This window comes from Tursiops truncatus, chromosome 8 (assembly GCF_011762595.2).
Source record: "Tursiops truncatus isolate mTurTru1 chromosome 8, mTurTru1.mat.Y, whole genome shotgun sequence".
Lineage (NCBI taxonomy): Eukaryota > Metazoa > Chordata > Mammalia > Artiodactyla > Delphinidae > Tursiops > Tursiops truncatus.
This window is the reverse complement of record NC_047041.1, coordinates 33,044,850-33,065,043: the sequence shown is the minus strand read 5'-3', so window position 1 is coordinate 33,065,043 and position 20,194 is coordinate 33,044,850. Positions and strand designations below refer to the sequence as shown.

The 20,194-nt window shown below is 37.4% G+C and overlaps 1 protein-coding gene across 1 annotated transcript in view; it reads left to right on the top strand.

Moving 5' to 3' along the window:
- The window catches only part of CNTN5 (contactin 5), a 519,618-nt gene extending 519,191 nt beyond the window's left edge, over positions 1 to 427 (top strand). Inside the window, exon 23 of the mRNA XM_073807952.1 lies at positions 219 to 427. Within this exon, the coding sequence (XP_073664053.1) occupies positions 219 to 322 (104 nt within the window). The 3' untranslated portion in view covers positions 323 to 427. The remainder of the gene's footprint in view (positions 1 to 218) is intronic.
- Positions 428 to 20,194: the final 19,767 nt, after the last annotated feature.

The following is a 20,194-nucleotide window of genomic DNA, read 5'->3' as shown; positions in this document are numbered from 1 at the left end:
ACACAGCCTTTTTAACACAATATTCCATATACACTTCTGCCCTCCATATACCTTTTGAGAACCCCAGGCAACATCTTGTTTCATAAGCACAAGGAACGCTGTCATCAGAAAGAGGATTGATGTTGCATTCATTTATCTTAACATACATAAAACAACTCTTTTCTAGCTCAGGCAAAACCAAAATAATTTTGTCCATATAATGCTTCTCTTTTCCACAGGTGGGAAAATCACTAGTGCTCAGTCAACCCTCCACACTCTTTCCACGTCCTCGTCATCAGTAACGTTGTTTTTGGCATTGATGATTCCTTCAGCCTCTTGGTGAAAACTACAGACTTAATTTGCTTTTCTTTACTTTAGCTTGATAACAGCAGTGAATAGAGTGTAATGTAAGTGGAGACCCAGGACCTTGAGATAAGCGTTAAAAACTTGGAACTACACATGTTGCACTTACAGGAGGTTGGGGGGAATATTACTTATCCGTCAGGTTTCTCTTTGGTTTTTGTAAATGAAGAGGACAGTTACTGGTCCAATAAAAATATGCAGATTGTACGTAATAAATTTTGTAAGCAAAGGTAATTTCTGTCAAATGTATTCTTTACTTTTTTAGTATGTTGGAATTTGATTTTATATCTGATGACCCTGAGTGTGTGCCGTCCATTAGCAAGTGGTCTCTAGCAGATCTGTTTCAAACACAAATACAAAACTGAGAATGAAAAATTTGCTTAAGACTCCAAGTCTACTGTTTTTCATTTTTCCTTTGGCTGACTATTCCAATTGACAAAGCAGCAGGAGATATAAAAAAATACTTCAACTGTGTGGTCCATTGTAGGATAAGTACACAAAAATTTTCTCAAAAAATATTGTATGATTGCATCGTGAAATAGCAAAATTTGTCAATATGCTATTCTATATGCATCCCTAGAACAAGTTATTAGGATAGGGAATAAGCCATTTACATTAGTGCAAGGTAAATAGAAAGTGAGTCCAAATGAACTGAAGTGCTATTGTTTTTCATCAAGTACTATGTTATCTAGCTGCAAATACAGTAAATGTTTATTTTTAATAACAAAATATAAAGTCACAAAAAAATATATATGATCACTAAAAGCTGAAGATACTGACATGCTGCCAAGGGTGCTAACTTGAAAATGAAATGAATATGGGACAGAGCTTCCCCATTTCCCCACCTACTGCCAAAAAAGGTATTGAATTAGGCCCAAGGTTTTCTTCTAACTGCAAATAATTTTAAGGACAATGAAAATCTGTTCTGCAAGTAATTTTGCATAGAGATAGTCTATGGATTAAAATGGTTCAAGCATAAAAAATGTTGATTTTTTTAAAGAGTTCCATGCATCACATGCCATTAATGAAATCTTACCAACTATTAAAATAAAGAGGACCTCTTGGATAAATTGATTTTTTTTAAATTAAGCAGTGTGTGGAAACATGGCCTCAATACAGGGGCTCAGCTAGTCCATCTAGCCATACACTGCTTAGGAGGTAATACCCATTTGCTCTTTGAGGACTCAACTTGAACCTAAGTGATCCTAGATAGTTGTCGGAAAGTGAGGTGAAAGTTTTCTATGTGATATTTTACAGATATTCTAACCAGTATGAGAACGTGCCAGAGTTCACATTAGACCCAAGAAGATTCCTGAAGGGATAGTTATTGCAAAGCCATATGCCAAAAAATAGCCTGGAGAAACTACCATTTTACAGGTGTTGTTAATATGAGAACAAAATGTAGATTCTTTTCTTTTCCTTTATAAAATCTAAACCTGCTAATTCTATTCACATCTTTAACAGCAAGCAAAATGAAGCAATATTGAGCTCAAACTGCCAGCTCTAGAGGCTAATCCTTGTAGAACCAGAAGAGAGATTGGAGTTTCTGTTCTGAACATCCTCAGAAATTGGGTTCAGAGACACAGAACCACTCTTTGTGTTGGTTACTCATCTTCTTTGGGGGAGATTATGCTCAAGACAACCCTAAACAAACAAGAAGTGATTTAGAAGACTATTTTGGTTAATAGATTATTGTAGTAAATTACCACGGATGGTGAATATCAAAGCCTGTGAATAATGACAACCAAGTGGCCTTCCTTGAGTACCTCCTTTGGAGTGGGAGAGGCTGGACTTTGCATATAGAGGGATGGTAACTGTTTTGCAGGCAAAATATGAGTTCCCCCCAAGTATGGTATAGCTTGCAGGAGCAGATTGTGCATCTGAAAAAACTGCAGCAAGAATATTAAAGAATGGGCAATAATTTTTACTTCATATTTGATGAATAAAATCATTTTCTTCATTTTCCATGGTGTTTCATACTAGACTTAGCAGACTTTAAGAATTGAATTATTACTAAAACTCGTAAAACAAAGCCCAATGAAATATAATGTCAATACACGGCAAATTCAAATTAACCAATATTTCTGACTAGCTGATGGATGGTGTATATCTGACAGAATATTTAAATACAGAATGTCTGATATATTCTTAAAGGAATCAGCGATACAGGATGTTTTAATGCAACATGCACAGAATATGTATTCTGCATCATAAACCTATTAAAAACAGGTTTTAAAATGTTTATGTACTTATGTATTACATACTTGTTACTTTGTAGAAAGCAGAGCAGCATTCCTTATCAAGGTACATTATACTGAGTCAGCTTTTTCTTGGATGGAATAGTAACCACACAGTCTTAAATCACTAAACAGGCTGTAGTTTTATATAACGTCAGTTGAACTCTGAAGAAAAAGACTCCTCCTATTTAAAAATTTCATGAAATTGAATGCCTTGCATACCCAAATAAAGGTACTGTGGACCCCATGTCAAACCGTTAAATATATTGTATGCAGTCTGTATATATACTATATATAATGATATATACCATGTGGAAGGCACAGTCAGATAATAGTTCTGTGTACTGTTCTTGTAACATTAGATCTTTTTAATAAATAATTCTCTTTTTATTGTCTTTTATCTTCTCTCCTGTCAACTACATGAGTAACATTATTTTATGCAGACCACAATATGCTCATAATTATGGTAGTGTTTTCACACTGAAAATATCACTATGTTAGGACTCTGCATGTTGTTATCACCTTAGGTTCAAAAATCTTTATAGAGGTCCATGGTAGTTTCAACTTGAAAACTGAAAGCTATGTCAAAGAATAAACCAGCAAAGAAGCAAATACAAATGAGATAAATTCAGAGTTAAACTCATGTTTATTTATTCTCAAGAAGAATCCATTAAATTAGTTTTATAAACAGTTTATTAAATACATACTTCTGCTTTTTCTAAGAGCAGTATATCCCAATCTATACCAGGTACAATTCTCATAGACAGAGTTTTTGTGCCAGCACTTTTGTGTTTCCTTAGTACCAAACATACATCTCTATTATACCAGCAATCACATGATGTTACAATGATTTCTATATAAATGTTTCTTCTCCACTATCTAGGTTATGAGATCCTCCAAGGGAGACTATATTATGTTCATCTTAGAATTTCTCTCACTAGTGCCAAGCATAATACATAGCACATATCAAGTGAGCAACTGATTGGATTTAATTTCATGTTAGACTTTAAAATTTCCTTCAGAACAAGATTCCAAAAGCCAGGGCCACCATCCAAATCACCTGGGAACCTAAAGCTCAGAGTCTGATTCAGTAGGTCAGAGACAAGGGAACTCTTATTTTCAAAATCTTCTCAAACACAAAATGATACAACTCTATTGAAGGGAACTTAGCAATAACCAATAAAATTTTATATGGATTTACACTTTGACGTAGCAATCCTATGTCAAGGGATATATTCCTAAGGTAGACTACAAAAATATGCAATTTTAGGTGAATAAATAAGGTGCAGAACAGTGAGTATATGCTCCCTTTTGTGTAAGAAGTGGGAAAAATACAAACACATATTTGCTAATATTCTCTAAAATAAATAATGGAAGAATAAACTAAAAACTAATAAAAATTGTTAGTTACTAAGGAAGTGGAGAATTGGATGTGGGAACAAATATGCAAGCAAGCTCTTTCTCAATGTACTTGTTTCATAGTTTTGAGTTTGGAACTATATACATGTTTTACATTAATTTAAAAATCAAACAAAAAGGAAAAATGGAAAATTAACTATATATCAGATGACTGAGAAGTTAATTTTTTTCTTTATAAAAGAATTATAACCACAAAGATAAGTTTTTTACGTGGGCCTCTCACTGTTGTGGCTTCTCCCATTGTGAAGCACAGGTTCCGGACGCACAGGCTCAGCAGCCATGGCTCACAGGCCCAGCTGCTCCACGGCATGTGGGATCTTCCCGGACCGGGGCACGAACCCATGTCCCCTGCATCGGCAGGCGGACTCTCAACCACTGCACCACCAGGGAAGCCCCAAGATAAGTATTTTAATTCAGTATTTTGACAGTATGGAACTGTCATGTCCCATGTCATGCCTCTAATGAGACGTACATACCAAGGACAAACCACACACACACACACACACACACACACACACACACACACACACACACACGTAAATCTACATTCATTGGTCTTCTTGTGAGTAATATAATTAGTATAATTGTTTTTGAAATAGCCAGTATGTACATTTAAATGTTAAAATTATTAAAAGAGTATACTTTCAGAATAAACGAATAGAGATACATACATATATAAAATAAAACCTGTAATCTTTTACTTAGAAATATCAGTATGAATTCATGGTTTATTTAACATTTTTCTTAAAAATGCCTGTTTATTAGCTTTGTTCACTGTAAAGGTTTATAAGAACAATGAACACCTGTAATGGACAAATAATACAAATAATGAATAAACAGTGCACAACTTGTGGTTTCCAAATTCCATTCACCACTAAAAGAAACCTTCTTGGGGAAATAGCTGATGTAAGGTCTCAGTAGGAATGTACAGGATGAGATCGGGACTCATTGTGGTTATAAAGGCTATCATTTAAGTGGAGACTTAATCACATCCCATTAGAAAAGACAGGATAACTTGAGCTCATAAAGAACAATGACAGCAATGAATTGAAACATGTATAATATATAAAAATTTATTATTTCACACTAATAAATACAAAATCAATAATTTTCTTTGCTGGATACAAGATTCATCATTCTGGGAATTGCTATAATATAAAAAAGTGAAAGAATTTAAGTATTTTGCCTTTCCTATAGGGACTGTGTTTCAGGACAATCAAATAATTCATGAAGGATAGCTCTACTTTACAAAATAATCACAGTTAATAAATGCAAAAGGAGTCATAGAATTAAAAATATAATGAATACTTTACTCAGGCAATGATTATTAGTAGATGTTAAAACCATTAGGTAAAGTGCTGATGAAGAACATTTCAGTAGAAATATCAGTCTGCCATCATCTGAACCCACTGATTTTTACATCATTGAAAGGAAGACACATAGACACTTAGTACATCCTGATATGATAGAATGAGATGTACACAGCACTACATCTTATTTGTTTCAATAAAAGAAACTTTTGTTCTTAGAAAAATATATATCATGCCACACTGTTGTGTTCTACTTTGTTTTCCAATATTTATGTAACAGCAATAATACTGTCATATCTTTTTTTTTACATGAAGTATTTTAATCTTTATTTGTATCATTTTAAAACATTATATTAAGATGAATCCCATTTATTGCACACAGCATCTCTTCTCAAGTCCCCCAAACGCTACCCAAATCCTTGGCTTAAATGATTGGGTTTTTTTTACATGTTTATTGCAGTATAATTGATTTACAATGGTGTGTTAGTTTCTGCTTTACATCAAAGAGAATCAGTTATACATACACATATGTTCCCACAACTCTTCCCTCTTGCATCTCCCTCCCTCCCACCCTCTCCATCCCACCCCTCCAGGTGGTCACAAAGCACTGAGCTGATCTCCCTGTGCTATGCGGCTGCTTCCCACTAGCTACCTATTTTACATTTGGTAGTGTATATATGTCCATGCCACTTTGTTACAGCCTACCTTTCCCCCTCCTCATATCCTCAAGTCCATTCTCCAGTAGGTCTGTATCTTTATTCCTGCCCTACCCCTAGGTTCTTCATAACTTTTTTTTTTCTTAAATTCCATATGTATGTGTTAGCATATGGTATTTGTCTTTCTCTTTCTGACTTACTTCACTCTGTATGACAGACTCTAGGTCCATCCACCTCATTACAAATAGCTCAATTACGTTTCTTTTTATGGCTGAGTAATATTCCATTGTATATATGTGCCACATCTTCTTTTTTTTTTTAACATCTTTATTGGGGTATAATTGCTTTACAATGGTGTGTTAGTTTCTGCTTTATAACAAAGTGAATCAGTTATACATATACATATGTTCCCATATGTCTTCCCTCTTGCATCTCCCTCCCTCCCACCCTCCCTACCCCACCCCTCCACGCTGTCACAAAGCACCGAGCCAATATCCTTGTGCCATGCGGCTGCTTCCCACTAGCTATCTACCTTAAGTTTGTTAGTGTGTATATGTCCATGACTCTCTCTCGCCCTGTCACAGCTCACCCTTCCCCCTCCCCATATCCTCAAGTCCGTTCTCCAGTAGGTCTGCGTCTTTATTCCTGTCTTACCTCTAGGTTCTTCATGACATTTTTTTTTTCTTAAATTCTATATATATGTGTTAGCATACGGTATTTGTCTTTTTCTTTCTGACTTACTTCACTCTGTATGACAGACTCTAGGTCTATCCACCTCATTACAAATAGCTCAATTTTGTTTCTTTTTATGGCTGAGTAATATTCCATTGTATATATGTGCCATATCTTCTTTATCCATTCATCCAATGATGGGCACTTAGGTTGTTTCCATCTCCGGGCTATTGTAAATAGAGATGCAATGAACATTTTGGTACATGACTCTTTTTGAATTTTGGTTTTCTCAGGGTATATGCCCAGTAGTGGGATTGCTGGGTCATATGGTAGTTCTATTTGTAGTTTTTTAAGGAACCTCCATACTGTTTTCCATAGTAGCTGTACCAATTCACATTCCCACCAGCAGTGCAAGACTGTTCCCTTTTCTCCACACCCTCTCCAACATTGATTGTTTGTAGATTTTTTGATGATGGCCATTCTGACTGGTGTGAGGTGATATCTCATTGCAGTTTTGATTTGCATTTCTCTAATGATTAATGATGTTGAGCATTCTTTCCTGTGTTTGTTGGCATTCTGTGTATCTTCTTTGGAGAAATGTCTATTTAGGTCTTCTGCCCATTTTTGGATTGGATTGTTTGTTTTTTTGTTATTGAGCTGCATGAGCTGCTTGTAAATTTTGGAGCTTAATCTTTTGTCAGTTGCTTCATTTGCAAATATTTTCTCCCATTCTGAGCGTTGTCTTTTGGTCTTGTTTATGGTTTCCTTTGCTGTGCAAAAGCTTTGAAGTTTCATTAGGTCCCATTTGTTTATTTTTGGTTTTATTTCCATTACTCTAGGAGGTGGGTCAGAAGGGATTTTGCTGTGATTTATGTCATAGAGTGTTCTGCCTATGTTTTCCTCTAAGAGTTTGATAGTTTCTGGCCTTACATTTAGGTCTTTAATCTATTTTGAGCTTATTTTTGTGTATGGTGTTAGAGAGTGATCTAATCTCATACTTTTACATGTACCTGTCCAGTTTTCCCAGCACCACTTATTGAAGAGGCTGTCCTTTATCCACCGTACATTCCTGACTCCTTTGTCAAAGATAAGGTGACCATATGTGCGTGCGTTTATCTCTGGGCTGTCTATCCTGTTCCATTGATCTATCTTTCTGTTTTTGTGCCAGTACCATACTGTCTTGATTACTGTAGCTTTGTAGTATAGTCTGAAGTCAAGGACCCTGCTTCCTCCAGCTCCGTTTTTCGTATTCAAGATTGCTTTGGCTATTTGGGGTCTTTTGTGTTTCCATACAAATGGTAAAGTTTTTTGTGCTAGTCCTGTGAAAAATGCCAGTGGTAGTTTCATATGGATTGCACTCAATCTGTAGATTGCTTTGGGTAGTAGAGTCATTTTCACAATGTTGATTCTTCCATTCCAAGAACATGGTACATCTCTCCATGTATTTGTATCATCTTTAATTTCTTTTATCAGTGTCTTATAATTTTATGCATACAGGTTTTCTGTCTCCTTAGGTAAGTTTATTCCTAGATATTTTATTCTTATTGTTGCAATGGTAAATGGGAGTGTTTTCTTGATTTCACTTTCAGAATTTTCATCATTAGTGTATATGAATGCCAGAGATTTCTGTGCATTAATTTTGTATCCTGCTACTTTACCAAATTCATTGATTAGCTCTAGTAGTTTTCTGGTAGCATCTTTAGGATTCTCTATGTATACTATCATGTCATTTGCAAGCAGTGTAGCTTTACTTCTTTTTTTTCCGATTTGGATTCCTTTTATTTCCTTTTCTTCTCTGATTGCTATGGCTTAAACTTCCAAAACTATGTTGAATAAGAGTGGTGAGAGTGGGCAACCTTCTCTTGTTCCTGATCTTAGTGGAAATGATTTCAGTTTTTCACCATTGAGGATGATGTTGGCTGTCGGTTTGTCATATATGGCCTTTATTATGTTGAGGAAAGTTCCCTCTATGCCTACTTTCTGCAGGGTTTTTATCATAAATCGGTGTTGAATTTTGTCAAAAGATTTCTCTGCATCTATTGTGATGATCACATGTTTTTTCTCCTTCAACTTATTAATATGATGTACCACGTTGATTGATTTGCATATATCGAAGTATAAATAAACCCCTTGATCATGGTGTATGATCCTGGAATAAACCCCACTTGATCATGGTGTATGATCCTTTTAATGTGCTGTTGGATTCTGTTTGCTAGTATTTTGTTGAGGATTTTTGCATCTATGTTCATCAGTGATATTGCCCTGTAGTTTTCTTTCTTTGTGACATCCTTGTCTGGTTTTGGTATCAAGGTGATGGTGGCCTCGTATAATGAGTTTGGGAGTGTTCCTCCCTCTTCTATATTTTGGAAGAATTTCTGAAGGATAGGTGTTAGCTCTTCTCTAAATGTTTGATAGAATTCACCTGTGAAGGCATTTGGTCCTGGGCTTTAATTTGTTGGAAGATTTTTAATTACAGTTTCAATTTCAGTGCTTGTGATTGGTCTGAGCATATTTTCTATTTCTTCCTGATTCAGTCTTGGCAGGTTGTGCATTTCTAAGAATTTGTCCATTTCTTTCAGGTTGTCCATTTTATTGGCATAGAGTTGCTTGTAGTAATCTTTCATGATCTCTTCTATTTCTGCAGTGTCAGTTGTTACTTCTCCTTTTTCATTTCTAATTCTATTGATTTGAGTCATCTCCCTTTTTTTCTTGATGAGTGTGGCTAATGGTTTATCAATTTTGTTTATCTTCTCAAAGAACCAGCTTTTAGTTTTATTGATCTTTTCTATTGTTTCCTTCATTTGTTTTTCATTTATTTCTGATCTGATTTTTATGATTTCTTTCCTTCAGTTAACTTTGGGTTTTTTTTCTTCTTCTTTCTCTAATTGCTTTAGGTGCAAGTTTAGGTTGTTTATTTGAGATGTTTCCTGTTATTTAAGGTAGGCTTGTATTGCTATAAACTTCCCTCTTAGAACTTCTTTTGCTGCATCCCATAGGTTTTGGGTCGTCATGTCTCCATTGTCATTTGTTTCTAGGTATTTTTCATTTCCTCTTTGATTTCTTCAGTGATCACTTCGTTATTAAGTAGTGTATTGTTTAGCCTCCATGTGACTTATTTTTTACAGTTTTTTTCCTGTAATTGATATCTAGTCACATAGCATTCTGGTCGGAAAAGATACTTGATACAATTTCAGTTTTCTTAAATTTACCAGGGCTTGATTTATGACCCAAGATATGATCTATCCTGGAGAATATTCCATAGGCACTTGAGAAAAATGTGTATTGTGTTGTTTTTGGATGGAATGTCCTCTGAATATCAATTAAGTCCATCTTGTTTAATGTATCATTTAAAGCTTGTGTTTCCTTATTTATTTTCATTTTGGATGATCTGTCCATTGGTGAAAGTGGGGTGTTAAAGTCCCCTACTATGAATGTGTTACTGTCGATTTCCCCTTTTGTGGCTGTTAGTATTTGCCTTATGTATTGAGGTGATCCTATGTTGGGTGCAGACATATTTACAATTGTTCTATCTTCTTCTTGGATCGATCCCTTGATCATTATGTAGTGTCCTTCTTTGTCTCTTCTAATGGTCTTTATTTTAAAGTCTATTTTGTCTGATATAAGAATTTCTACTCCAGCTTTCTTTTGGCTTCCATTTGCATGGAATATCTTTTTCCATCCCTTTACTTTATGTCTGTATGTGTCTCTAAGTCTGAAGTGGGTCTCTTGTAGACAACATATATATGGGTCTTCTTTTTGTATCCTTTCAGCCAATCTGTGTCTTTTGGTGGGAGCATTTAGTCCATTTACATTTAAGGTAATTATTGATATGTATGTTCCTATTCCCATTTTCTTAATTCTTTTGGGTTCATTATTGTAGGTCTTTTCCTTCTCTTGTGTTTCTTACCTAGAGAAGTTCCTTTAGCAATTGTTGTAAAGCTGGTTTGGTGGTGCTGAACTCTCTCAGCTCTTTCTTGTCTGTAATGTTTTAATTTCTCCATCAAATCTGAATGAGATCCTTGCTGGGTAGAGTAATCTTGGTTACAGGTTTTTCTCCTTCATCACTTTAAATATGTCCTGCCACTCCCTTCTGGCTTGCAGAGTTTCTGCTAAAAGATCAGCTGTTAACCTTATGGGGATTCCCTTGTGTGTTATTTGTTGTTTTTCCCTTGCTGTTTTTAATATGTTTTCTTTTTATTTAATTTTTGACAATTTGATTAATATGTGTCTTGGCGAATTTCTCCTTGGATTTATTCTGTATGGGACTCTCTGTGCTTCGTGGACTTGATTAACTGTTTCCTTTCCCATATTAGGGAAGTTTTCAACTATAATCTCTTCAAATATTTTCTCAGTCCCTTTCTTTTTTTCTTCTTCTGGAACCCCTATAATTTGAATGTTGGTGTGTGTCATGTTGTCCCAGAGGTCTCTGAGACTGTCCTCAGTTCTTTTCATTCTTTTTTTCTTTTTACTGCTCTGCAGTAGTTATTTCCACTATTTTATCTTCCAGGTCACTTATCCGTTCTTCTGCCTCAGTTATTGTTATTGATCACATATAGAGTATTTTTAATTTCATTTATTGTGTTGTTCATCATTGTTTGTTTCATCTTTAGTTCTCCTAGGTCCTTGTTAAATGTTTCTTGCATTTTGTCTATTCTATTTCCAAAATTTTGGATCATCTTTACTATCATTATTCTGAATTATTTTTCAGGTAGACTGCCTATTTCCTCTTCATTTGTTAGGTTTGGTGGGTTTTTATCTTGCTCCTTCATCTGCTGTATGTTTTTCTGTCTTCTCATTTTGCTTATCCTACTGTGTTTGGGGTCTCCATTTGGCAGGCTGCAGGTTCGTAGTTCCCGTTGTTTTTGGTGTCTCTCCCCAGTGCCTAAGGTTGGTTCAGTGGGTTTTGTAGGCTTCCTGATGGAGAGGACTACTGCCTGTTTTCTGGTGGATGAGGCTGGATCTTGTCTTTCTGGTGGGCAGGTCCATGTCTGGAGGTGTGTTTTGGGGTGTCTGTGGCCTTATTCTGATTTGAGTCAGCCTCTCTGCTAATGGGTGGGTTTGTGTTCCACTCTTGCTAGTTGTTGGGCATATGGTGTCCAACACTGTAGCTTGCTGCTCATTGAGTGTAGCTGGGTGCTGGTGTTGAGATGGAGATCTCTGTGAGATTTTCACCATTTGATATTATGTGGAGCTGGGAGTTATCTTGCGGACCAGTGTCCTGAAGTTGGCTCTCCTACTTCAGAGACACAGCACTGACTCCTGGCTGAAGCACCAAGAGCCTTTCATCTCAATTTGGGATGATTTGTTTTCTATCATGTATTCTACAGATGCAGGGTACATCAAGTTGACTGTGGAGTTTTAATCCACTGCTTCTGAGGCTGCTGGGAGACATTTCCCTTTCTCTTCTTTGTCTCAGCATTCCCGGGTCTCACCTTTGGATTTAGCCCTGTCTCTGCATGTAAGTCTCTGGAGGGCGTCTCTTCTTCGCTCAGACAGGATGCGTTAAAGGAGCAGCTGCTTCAGCGACTCTGGCTCACTCAGGTCGGAGGGAGGGAGGGGTTCAGAGTGCGGAGTGAGCCTGCGGCAGCAGAGGCCAGTGTGAAGTTGCACCGGCCTGAGGCGCACCGTGCGTTCTCCTGGGTAGGTTGTCCCTGGATCCCGGGACCCTGGCAGTGGTATGCTGCACAGGCTCCCCAGAAGGGGAGTGTGGATAGTGACCTGTGCTCGCATACAAGCTTCTTGGTGGCGGCAGCAGCAGCCTTAGCGTCTCATGCACGTCTCTGGGGTCCACGTTTTTAGCCGCGGCTCGCGCCCGTCTCTGGCGCTCCTTTAAGCAGCACTCTTAATCCCCTCTCCTTGCGCACCAGGAAACAAAGAGGGGAGAAAATGTCTCTTGTCTCTTCAGCAGATCCAGACGTTTCCCCGGATTCCCTCCTGGCTAGCTGTGGTGCACTAATCCCCTTCAGGCTGTGTTCATGCAGCCAACCCCAGTCCTCTCCCTGCAGTCCGACCGAAGCCCGAGCCTCAGCTCCCAGCCCCACCCGCCCTGGCGGGTGAGCAGACAAGCCTCTCAGGCTGGTGAGTGCCGGTCGGCATGGATCCTCTATGCGGGAATCTCTCTGCTTTGCCCTCTGCACCCCGGTTGCTGTGCTCCCCTCCGCGGCTCCAAAGCTTTCCCCCTCCGCCACCCACAGTCTCCGCCCACAAAGGGGCTTCCTATTGTGTGGAAACCTTTCCTCCTTCACAGGTCCATCCCACTGGTCTGGACCGGGACACGAACCTGCGCCCCCTGCATCGGCAGGTGGACTCCCAACCACTGCACCACCAGTGAAGCCCCCATCCCTATCCTTTTGTCTCTGTTTATTCTTTTTTCTTTTGCCCTACCCAGGTACGTGGGGAGTTTCTTGCCTTTTGCGAAGTCTGAGGTCTTCTGCCAGCGTTCAGTAGGTGTTCTGTAGGAGTTGTTCCATGTGTAGATGTATTTCTGATGTATCTGTTGGGAGGAAGGTGATCTCTGCTTCTTACTCTTCTGCCATCTTCCCCTTGTCCCCCACTCTCTGTTTTTTGATTGGAGAATTTAGTCCATTTACATTTAAAGTAATTATTCACAGGTATGTATTTATTGCCATTTTGTTATGTGTTTTCAGTCTTTTTGTGTTCTTTTCTTCTTCTTTTACTCTCTTTCCTTGTGATTTGATAACTGTCTTTAGTGTTATGTTTGGATTCCTTTCTCTTCTTTGTGCATATATCTATCATATGGTGTGTTTTTTTATAAATTTATTTATTTATTTATATTTAGTTACGTTGGATCTTCATTGCTGCACCCAGCTTTTCTCTATTTGTGGCGAGCGGGGGCTACTCTTCACTTTGGTGCATGAGTTTCTCATTGCAGTGGATTCTCTTGTTGTGCAGCATGGGCTCTAGGCATGCCAACTTCGGTAGTTGTGGCACTCTGGCTCAGTAGTTTTGGCTCACAGGCTCTAGAGAGCAAACTCAGTTGTTGTGTTGCACAGGCTTAGTTGCTCCACGGCATGTGGGATCTTCCCAGGCCAGGGCTCAAACCTGTGTCCCCTGCATTGGCAAGCAGTTGCTTAACAACTGTGCCACCAAGGAAGTCCCATAATTTTTTGTTATGTGGTTACTATGAGGTTCACATATAACAACTTATATCTATATGTGGTTATATTAAGAGGACAATCACTTGACTTCAAATAACCCTGTAGGGCTTCCCTGGTGGCGCAGTGTTTGAGAGTCCACCTGCCAATGCAGGGGACGTGAGTTTGTGCCCCGGTCCAGGAAGATCCCACATGCCACGGAGCAGCTGGGCCCGTGAGCCATGGCTGCTGATCCTGTGCATCCGGAGCCTGTACTCTGCAATGGGAGAGGTCACAACAGTGAGAGGCCCGCATACCACAAAAACAAACAAACAATAAAAATCCCTGTATTCTTAACAACTCCTCAACATTTAATGTTTTTGATATCATATTATACCTCTTTTTGTTTTTCATATCCTTTAGCTACTTTTGTGTCTTAACCTTCTTACTAGCATTATAAGTGGTTGATCTACTTATAATCTATAAGTAGATCTAAACCTTTGATATATACCTTACTGTATATTTGCCTTAATGAATGAGATTTTTCCTTTCATAATTTTGATATTTCTAGCTGTGGTCTGTTCTTTCTCACTTAGAGAAGTCCTTTTAACATCTCTTATAAAACTGGTTTAGTGGTTCTGAGCTCTTTCTTTTGCTTCTCTGTAAATCTCATTATCTCTCCTTCAAATACAAATGAAAGTCTTGCTGGTTAGAGTATTCTTTGTTGTAGGTATTTTTCTTTCATTATTTTAAATATATTATGCCACTCCCTTTTGGTTTGCAAATATTAGTGCTGAAAAGTCAGCTGATATAGGAATTTCTTTGCACATAACTAGTTTCTTTTCTCCTGCTGATTTTAAGATTCCCTCTTTATCTTTAATTTTTGATATTTTAATTATAATGTGTCTTGATGTGAACTTCTTTGGGTTCATCTCATTTAGGACTTTCTGTCTTTCCTGGACCTGGATGGCTGTTTTCTTTCCCATATTAGAGAAGTTTTCAGCTACTATCTCTTCAAGTAAATTATCTAGTCCTTTCCCTCTCTTTTCTCCTTCTGTAAACTTTAGAATGTAAATGTTGGTATGTTTGACATTGCCTCAGAGATCTCTCAAACTATCCTCATTTATTTATTTTTTTTCTTTTTTCTATTCAGCTAAGGTGATTCCCACTACTCTTTCTTCCAGTTTGCTGATCCATTTTTCAGTATCATCTAATCTGCTATTGATTTCTTCTAGCATATATTAAAATAATAATAAAGGAATGCTATGAACAACTCTATGCCCACAAATTTGGTAACCTAGATGAAATGGATAAACTCCTTGAAAAACACAATTTTTCAAAACTTATACAGGAAGAAATAGACTACCTAAATAGACCAATATCTATTAAAGATATTGAATCAATAATTAATAACCTTCCCAAACAAAAAGCACTGAGCCCAGATGGGTTCACTTGTGAATTCTACCAAACGTTTAAGGAATACATTTTACCAATGCTCTACCATTTCTTTTCAGTGAATAGAAGCCAAGGGAATACTCCTGAATTTATTCTATGAAGCCAGCAATACCCTGATACCAAAACCAGACAAAGATATTACAAGAAAAAAAAAAAAACCTGGAAACCAATATCTCTCATGAACATAGATACAAAATCTTCAACAAAATATCAGCAAATAGACTCCAACAATGTATAAAAAGAATTTACTCCATCATCAAGTATGATTTATCCTTGGTATACAAGGCTGAGTCAACCTTCAAAAATCAATTAATATAATTCATCACATCAACAAGCTAAAAAATAAAAATCACATGATCATATTAATAGATGCAGAAATAGCATTTGACAAAAATCCAACACCCATTCATTATAAAAACTCAGTAAAGTAGGATTAGAGAGTAACTTCTTAAACTTGATACATAATATCTACAAAAAAAATTTACAGTTGACATCATCATTAATGATGGGAAACTAGATTTCCCTTATGATTTGGAGCCAGGCAAAGAAGACCCCTCCCACTACCCCTTTTCAATATCATACTGGAAGTCCTAGCTAATGTAATAAGACAAGAAAAGGAAATAAAATGTATACATATTGGGAAAGAAGAAATGAAATTTTCTTTGTTCGAGCATGACATGATCATTTATGTAGAAAATCTAAAATAATCAACCAAAAAACTTTTGGAACTAATAAGCAATTATAGCAATGTTTCACAACACAGGTCAATATATAAAGTCAATTGTTTTCCTATATACCAGAAATAAGCAAGTGAGATTTGAAATTAAAAACACAATGCCATTTAAATTAACATCCCTGAAAATGAAATATTTAGGCATAAATCTAACAGAATATGTACAAGATCTATATGATGAAAACTACAAAACTCTAATGAATAAAATAAAAAAGAACTAAATAAATAGAGACTTATTCCATGTTCATGAACAGAAAGGCTCAATATTTTCAAGATGTCAGTTCATCCCAACTTGATCTGTAGATTCAACGCAATCTCAATCAAAATCCCAGCAAATTATTTTATTGATATTGACAAAATGATTATAAAGTTTATATGGAGAGGCAAAAGACCAAGAATAGCCAATACAATATTGATGAGAAAGTACCAAATTGGAGGACTGACACTACCTGACTTCAAGACTTACTGTAAAGCTACAATAATCAAGACAGTGTGGTATTTGTGTAAAAATAGATCAATGAAACAGATCTGAGAACCCAGAAATAAACTCACATAAATGTAGTCTACTGACATTGGACAAAGAAACAAAGGCAATATAATGGAGCAAAGATTGTCTTTTCAACAAATGCTGCTGATACAATTGGATATCCATCCATATACAAAATAAATTAAAAAACAAATCTAGACATAGACCTTACACTCTTCACAAAATGAATTATAGACCTAAATGTAAAAATGCAAACATATAAAACTCATAGGAGATAGCATAGGAGAAAACATAGATGACCTTGGATATGATGATGACTTTGATATAACACCAAAGACATGATACATAAAAGAAATAATTGATAAGCTGCAGCTCCTCTCCCTCAACAATCAAAAATACATCTATATGTGGAAAAATTCTCACTGAAAACTAACTAAAAATTAGAAGAAGTACTCCTGTGCAACCAAGGCTGTAACAAAGATATGCATATAATTGGGTAGGAAGGAAAGAACAGTGATTGGTTCAAGACTTGTGTTCATGGGAAGGAACTCAGAGTAAAAGTTAGAATTCACAGACAGACACCCATCTTGGGGAGTGAGTGGTGAGAGCCACAGACTGGATGCCCTAGTCCTAGGGGCCTACATGAAGGAGACAAACTGCTTTGGCTGGCTGGAAGAGTTCTGGGACTAACAGGTGGGCTGTGGAAAGCCAAACTCTACTTGTGAGGAGTGTGCATATAGCCTTGCCTGTGAGGCAGGGTGGAGAGTTCTGAAAAGTGGCTGCAGGGTTTCTTACAACTGCTTTGATGCACACCTCAGCCCAAGCCAAGTAAATTCTCCAGCCCTGCTCACTCCACAACACAGCTTGGCACTGGATCTGGGGCAGCCACAACCAGGGAGAAGACTTGACCATGGGAATCAGAGCTGGCCCAGTCCTGGGGCAGAGCCTGGGTGAGGTGGCAGTGGCCATTTTTTGTGCTTACCCAAGCAGTGCATCAGAAGCTGCCCAGATGTCTGAGGGTGGCCTCTACACCATAGCTCACTCCCCAGTACATGTTGAGGGTCCATGCAGGCCCCAACTTCCCTGTAGTGTGGCTCCACAATAGAGCAGGGACAGAAGAAGCTGGGGACACTGACTGCAAGGGAGAAAGGAGACTTGCACATGGGGTTGTGTCTGGACAGATTGAGGGGAAAAATTGTGGGCACCTGTACTGGCAACACTTTGGAGACAGCTCAGACTTCTGTCTGAGGCCTGCATGAGCCAAGAGCCCACATAGGCTCCACTTGTTTCAGCACTCCTGCCCTCTGAAACAAGTATCCCAGTGCAAGAAGAGGGGAAAACACACACTTAAAGGGAACAGAGCCAGCTTTCAAAGAACCCTAAGGGCTTCTGCTCCAGCAACTTAGGATCAGAACCCCCTCCAGATAGGGCAGTGATGGTCACTGAGCAGAAGGGAAATCCCACTTCACACCTGGCTCCAGTTCTAACCCCTCCATCTCCAGCCCCACCCCTACCAAGGTGATAGTTGCCCACTCACACTGAAGAAAGATGTGATTTGCCCCCACATCAAATCCAACTCTTTCATCAAAGGCACTGGGTACACACAGTCTGTGTAGGGATGTTCCCACATAAGAACAACCCTTCAAGACAGCAGTAAGTAAATGTTTCATCTAAATTTAAAGAGACAGAGAAAGTTAAGCAAAGTGAAAAGGCAGAGGAATTTCTCTTCATTGAAAGGGCAAGAGAATACTCCCAAAAAAATAACGAAAGGGAAATAAACAATTTACTATATAAAAAATTCAAAGCATTGGTAATAAAAATTAACTGATTTTGGGAAAAGAATATATTTACACTGTGTAAATTTTAATAAGGAACTTGAAAATATAAAAAATCTAATCATAAATTAGAATTAAATAGCTGAAATTAAAAACACACTAGAAGGAATGACTAGTAAACTAAGTAATACAGAAGAACACATAAGTGATTAGCAAGATAGAATAACAGAAGTCATCCAATCAGAACTGAAAAAAGAACAGATTTAAAAATATGAAAACATTGGAATTGGTACATATACACTATTGATACTATGTATAAAATAGACAACTGATGGGAACGTACTATATAGCACAGGGAACTCTACTTAATGCACTGTTGTGTCCTAAGTGGGAGGGAAATCCAAAAGGGAGGGGATATATGTATATGTATGGTTGATTCATTTTGCTGTGCAGTAGAAGCTACTTTGTAAAGCAACTATACTCCAATAAAAATTAATTAACTTAAAAATATGATAAAACAGTTGAGTTCTCTGGGATAACATTATGCATACCAAAATTCACAATTTATGTGCCCCAGAAGGAGAAGAGAGAGAGAAAGGGATTGAAAATGTATTTGATGGAATTATGGCTGAAACATTCCCAAACATGAATAAGGAATCAGATATCTAGGTACAGGAAGAACAGAGGATCACAAACAAGATGAACACAAACAGACCCACACCAAGACATATTATAATTAAAATGGCAAAAGGTATCGATAAAGAGAGAATTCTTAATGCAGCAAGGGAGAAGCATGGAGTCAAACACAAAGGAATTACCATAAGGCTTTAGCTGGTTTCTCTGCAGAAACTTTGCAGGCCAAAGGGAGTGGCATAATATATTCAAAGTGCTGAAAGAGAAAAACCTGCAACCTAGAATACTCTACCCACCAATATTATCGTTTAGAACAGAAGGAGAGATAAAGAACTTCTCAGAGAAGCAAAAACTAAAAGAATTCATCAATACCAAACCTACCCTAAATGAAATGTTAAAAAGTCTTATCTAAGTGGAAAAGAAGTAAGAATCTATATTAAATGGAAAAATCCCACAGGTAAGGGCAAATATCAATTATAGTAAAGGCAGTGACTCAATCACTTAAAGAAGCTAGTACAAAGGTTAAAAGACAAAAATTATTAAATTGACTATAATTATAATAAATAGTTAAAGGAGAGGCATGAGATGTAAAATGTAACGTCAAAAACACAAAATGTAGGGGGAGGTGTAAAAAATGTAGATCTTTTAGAGTATGTTTTTTTGTTTGTTTTTTGCAGTATGAGGGACTCTCACTGTTGCGGCATCTCCCATTGCGGAGCATAGGCTCCAGACGTGCAGGCTCAGCAGCCATGGCTCATGGGTCCAGCCGCTCCGCGGCATGTGGGATCTTCCCGGACCGGGGCACGAACCCGTGTCCCCTGCATCAGCAGGTGGACTCTCAACCACTGTGCCACCAGGGAAGCCCCTAGAGTATGTTTGAACTTAAATGACTATCAGTTTAAAACAAGTAGATATACTTATAGGTCAATATATATGATCTCCATAGTAACCACATATCAAAAACATACAATAGACATGCAAAAACTAGAAAGAAAGGAACACAATCATACCACTAAAGAAGTTATCAAACCACAAAGGAAGAAACTAAAAGAAGAGTAAAAGAACATAGAAGAACTCCAAAAACAACCAGAAGACAAGTAATAAAATGGTAATAAGTACATACGCTCTAATAATCACTTTAAATGTCAATACATTATATGCTCCAATCAAAAGACATAGGATGGTTGATTAGACTAAATAAAACAGGATCTTTCTATATGCTGCATATAAGAGAGTCACTTCAGAGATAAAGTTACACTGAAAGACTGAAAAGAAGACAATGGAAAAATATATCATGCAAACGAAAATGAAAAGAAAGCAGGAGTAGCAATACTCTTATCAGAAAAAATAGACTTTAAAACCTAGGCTATAACAAAAGATA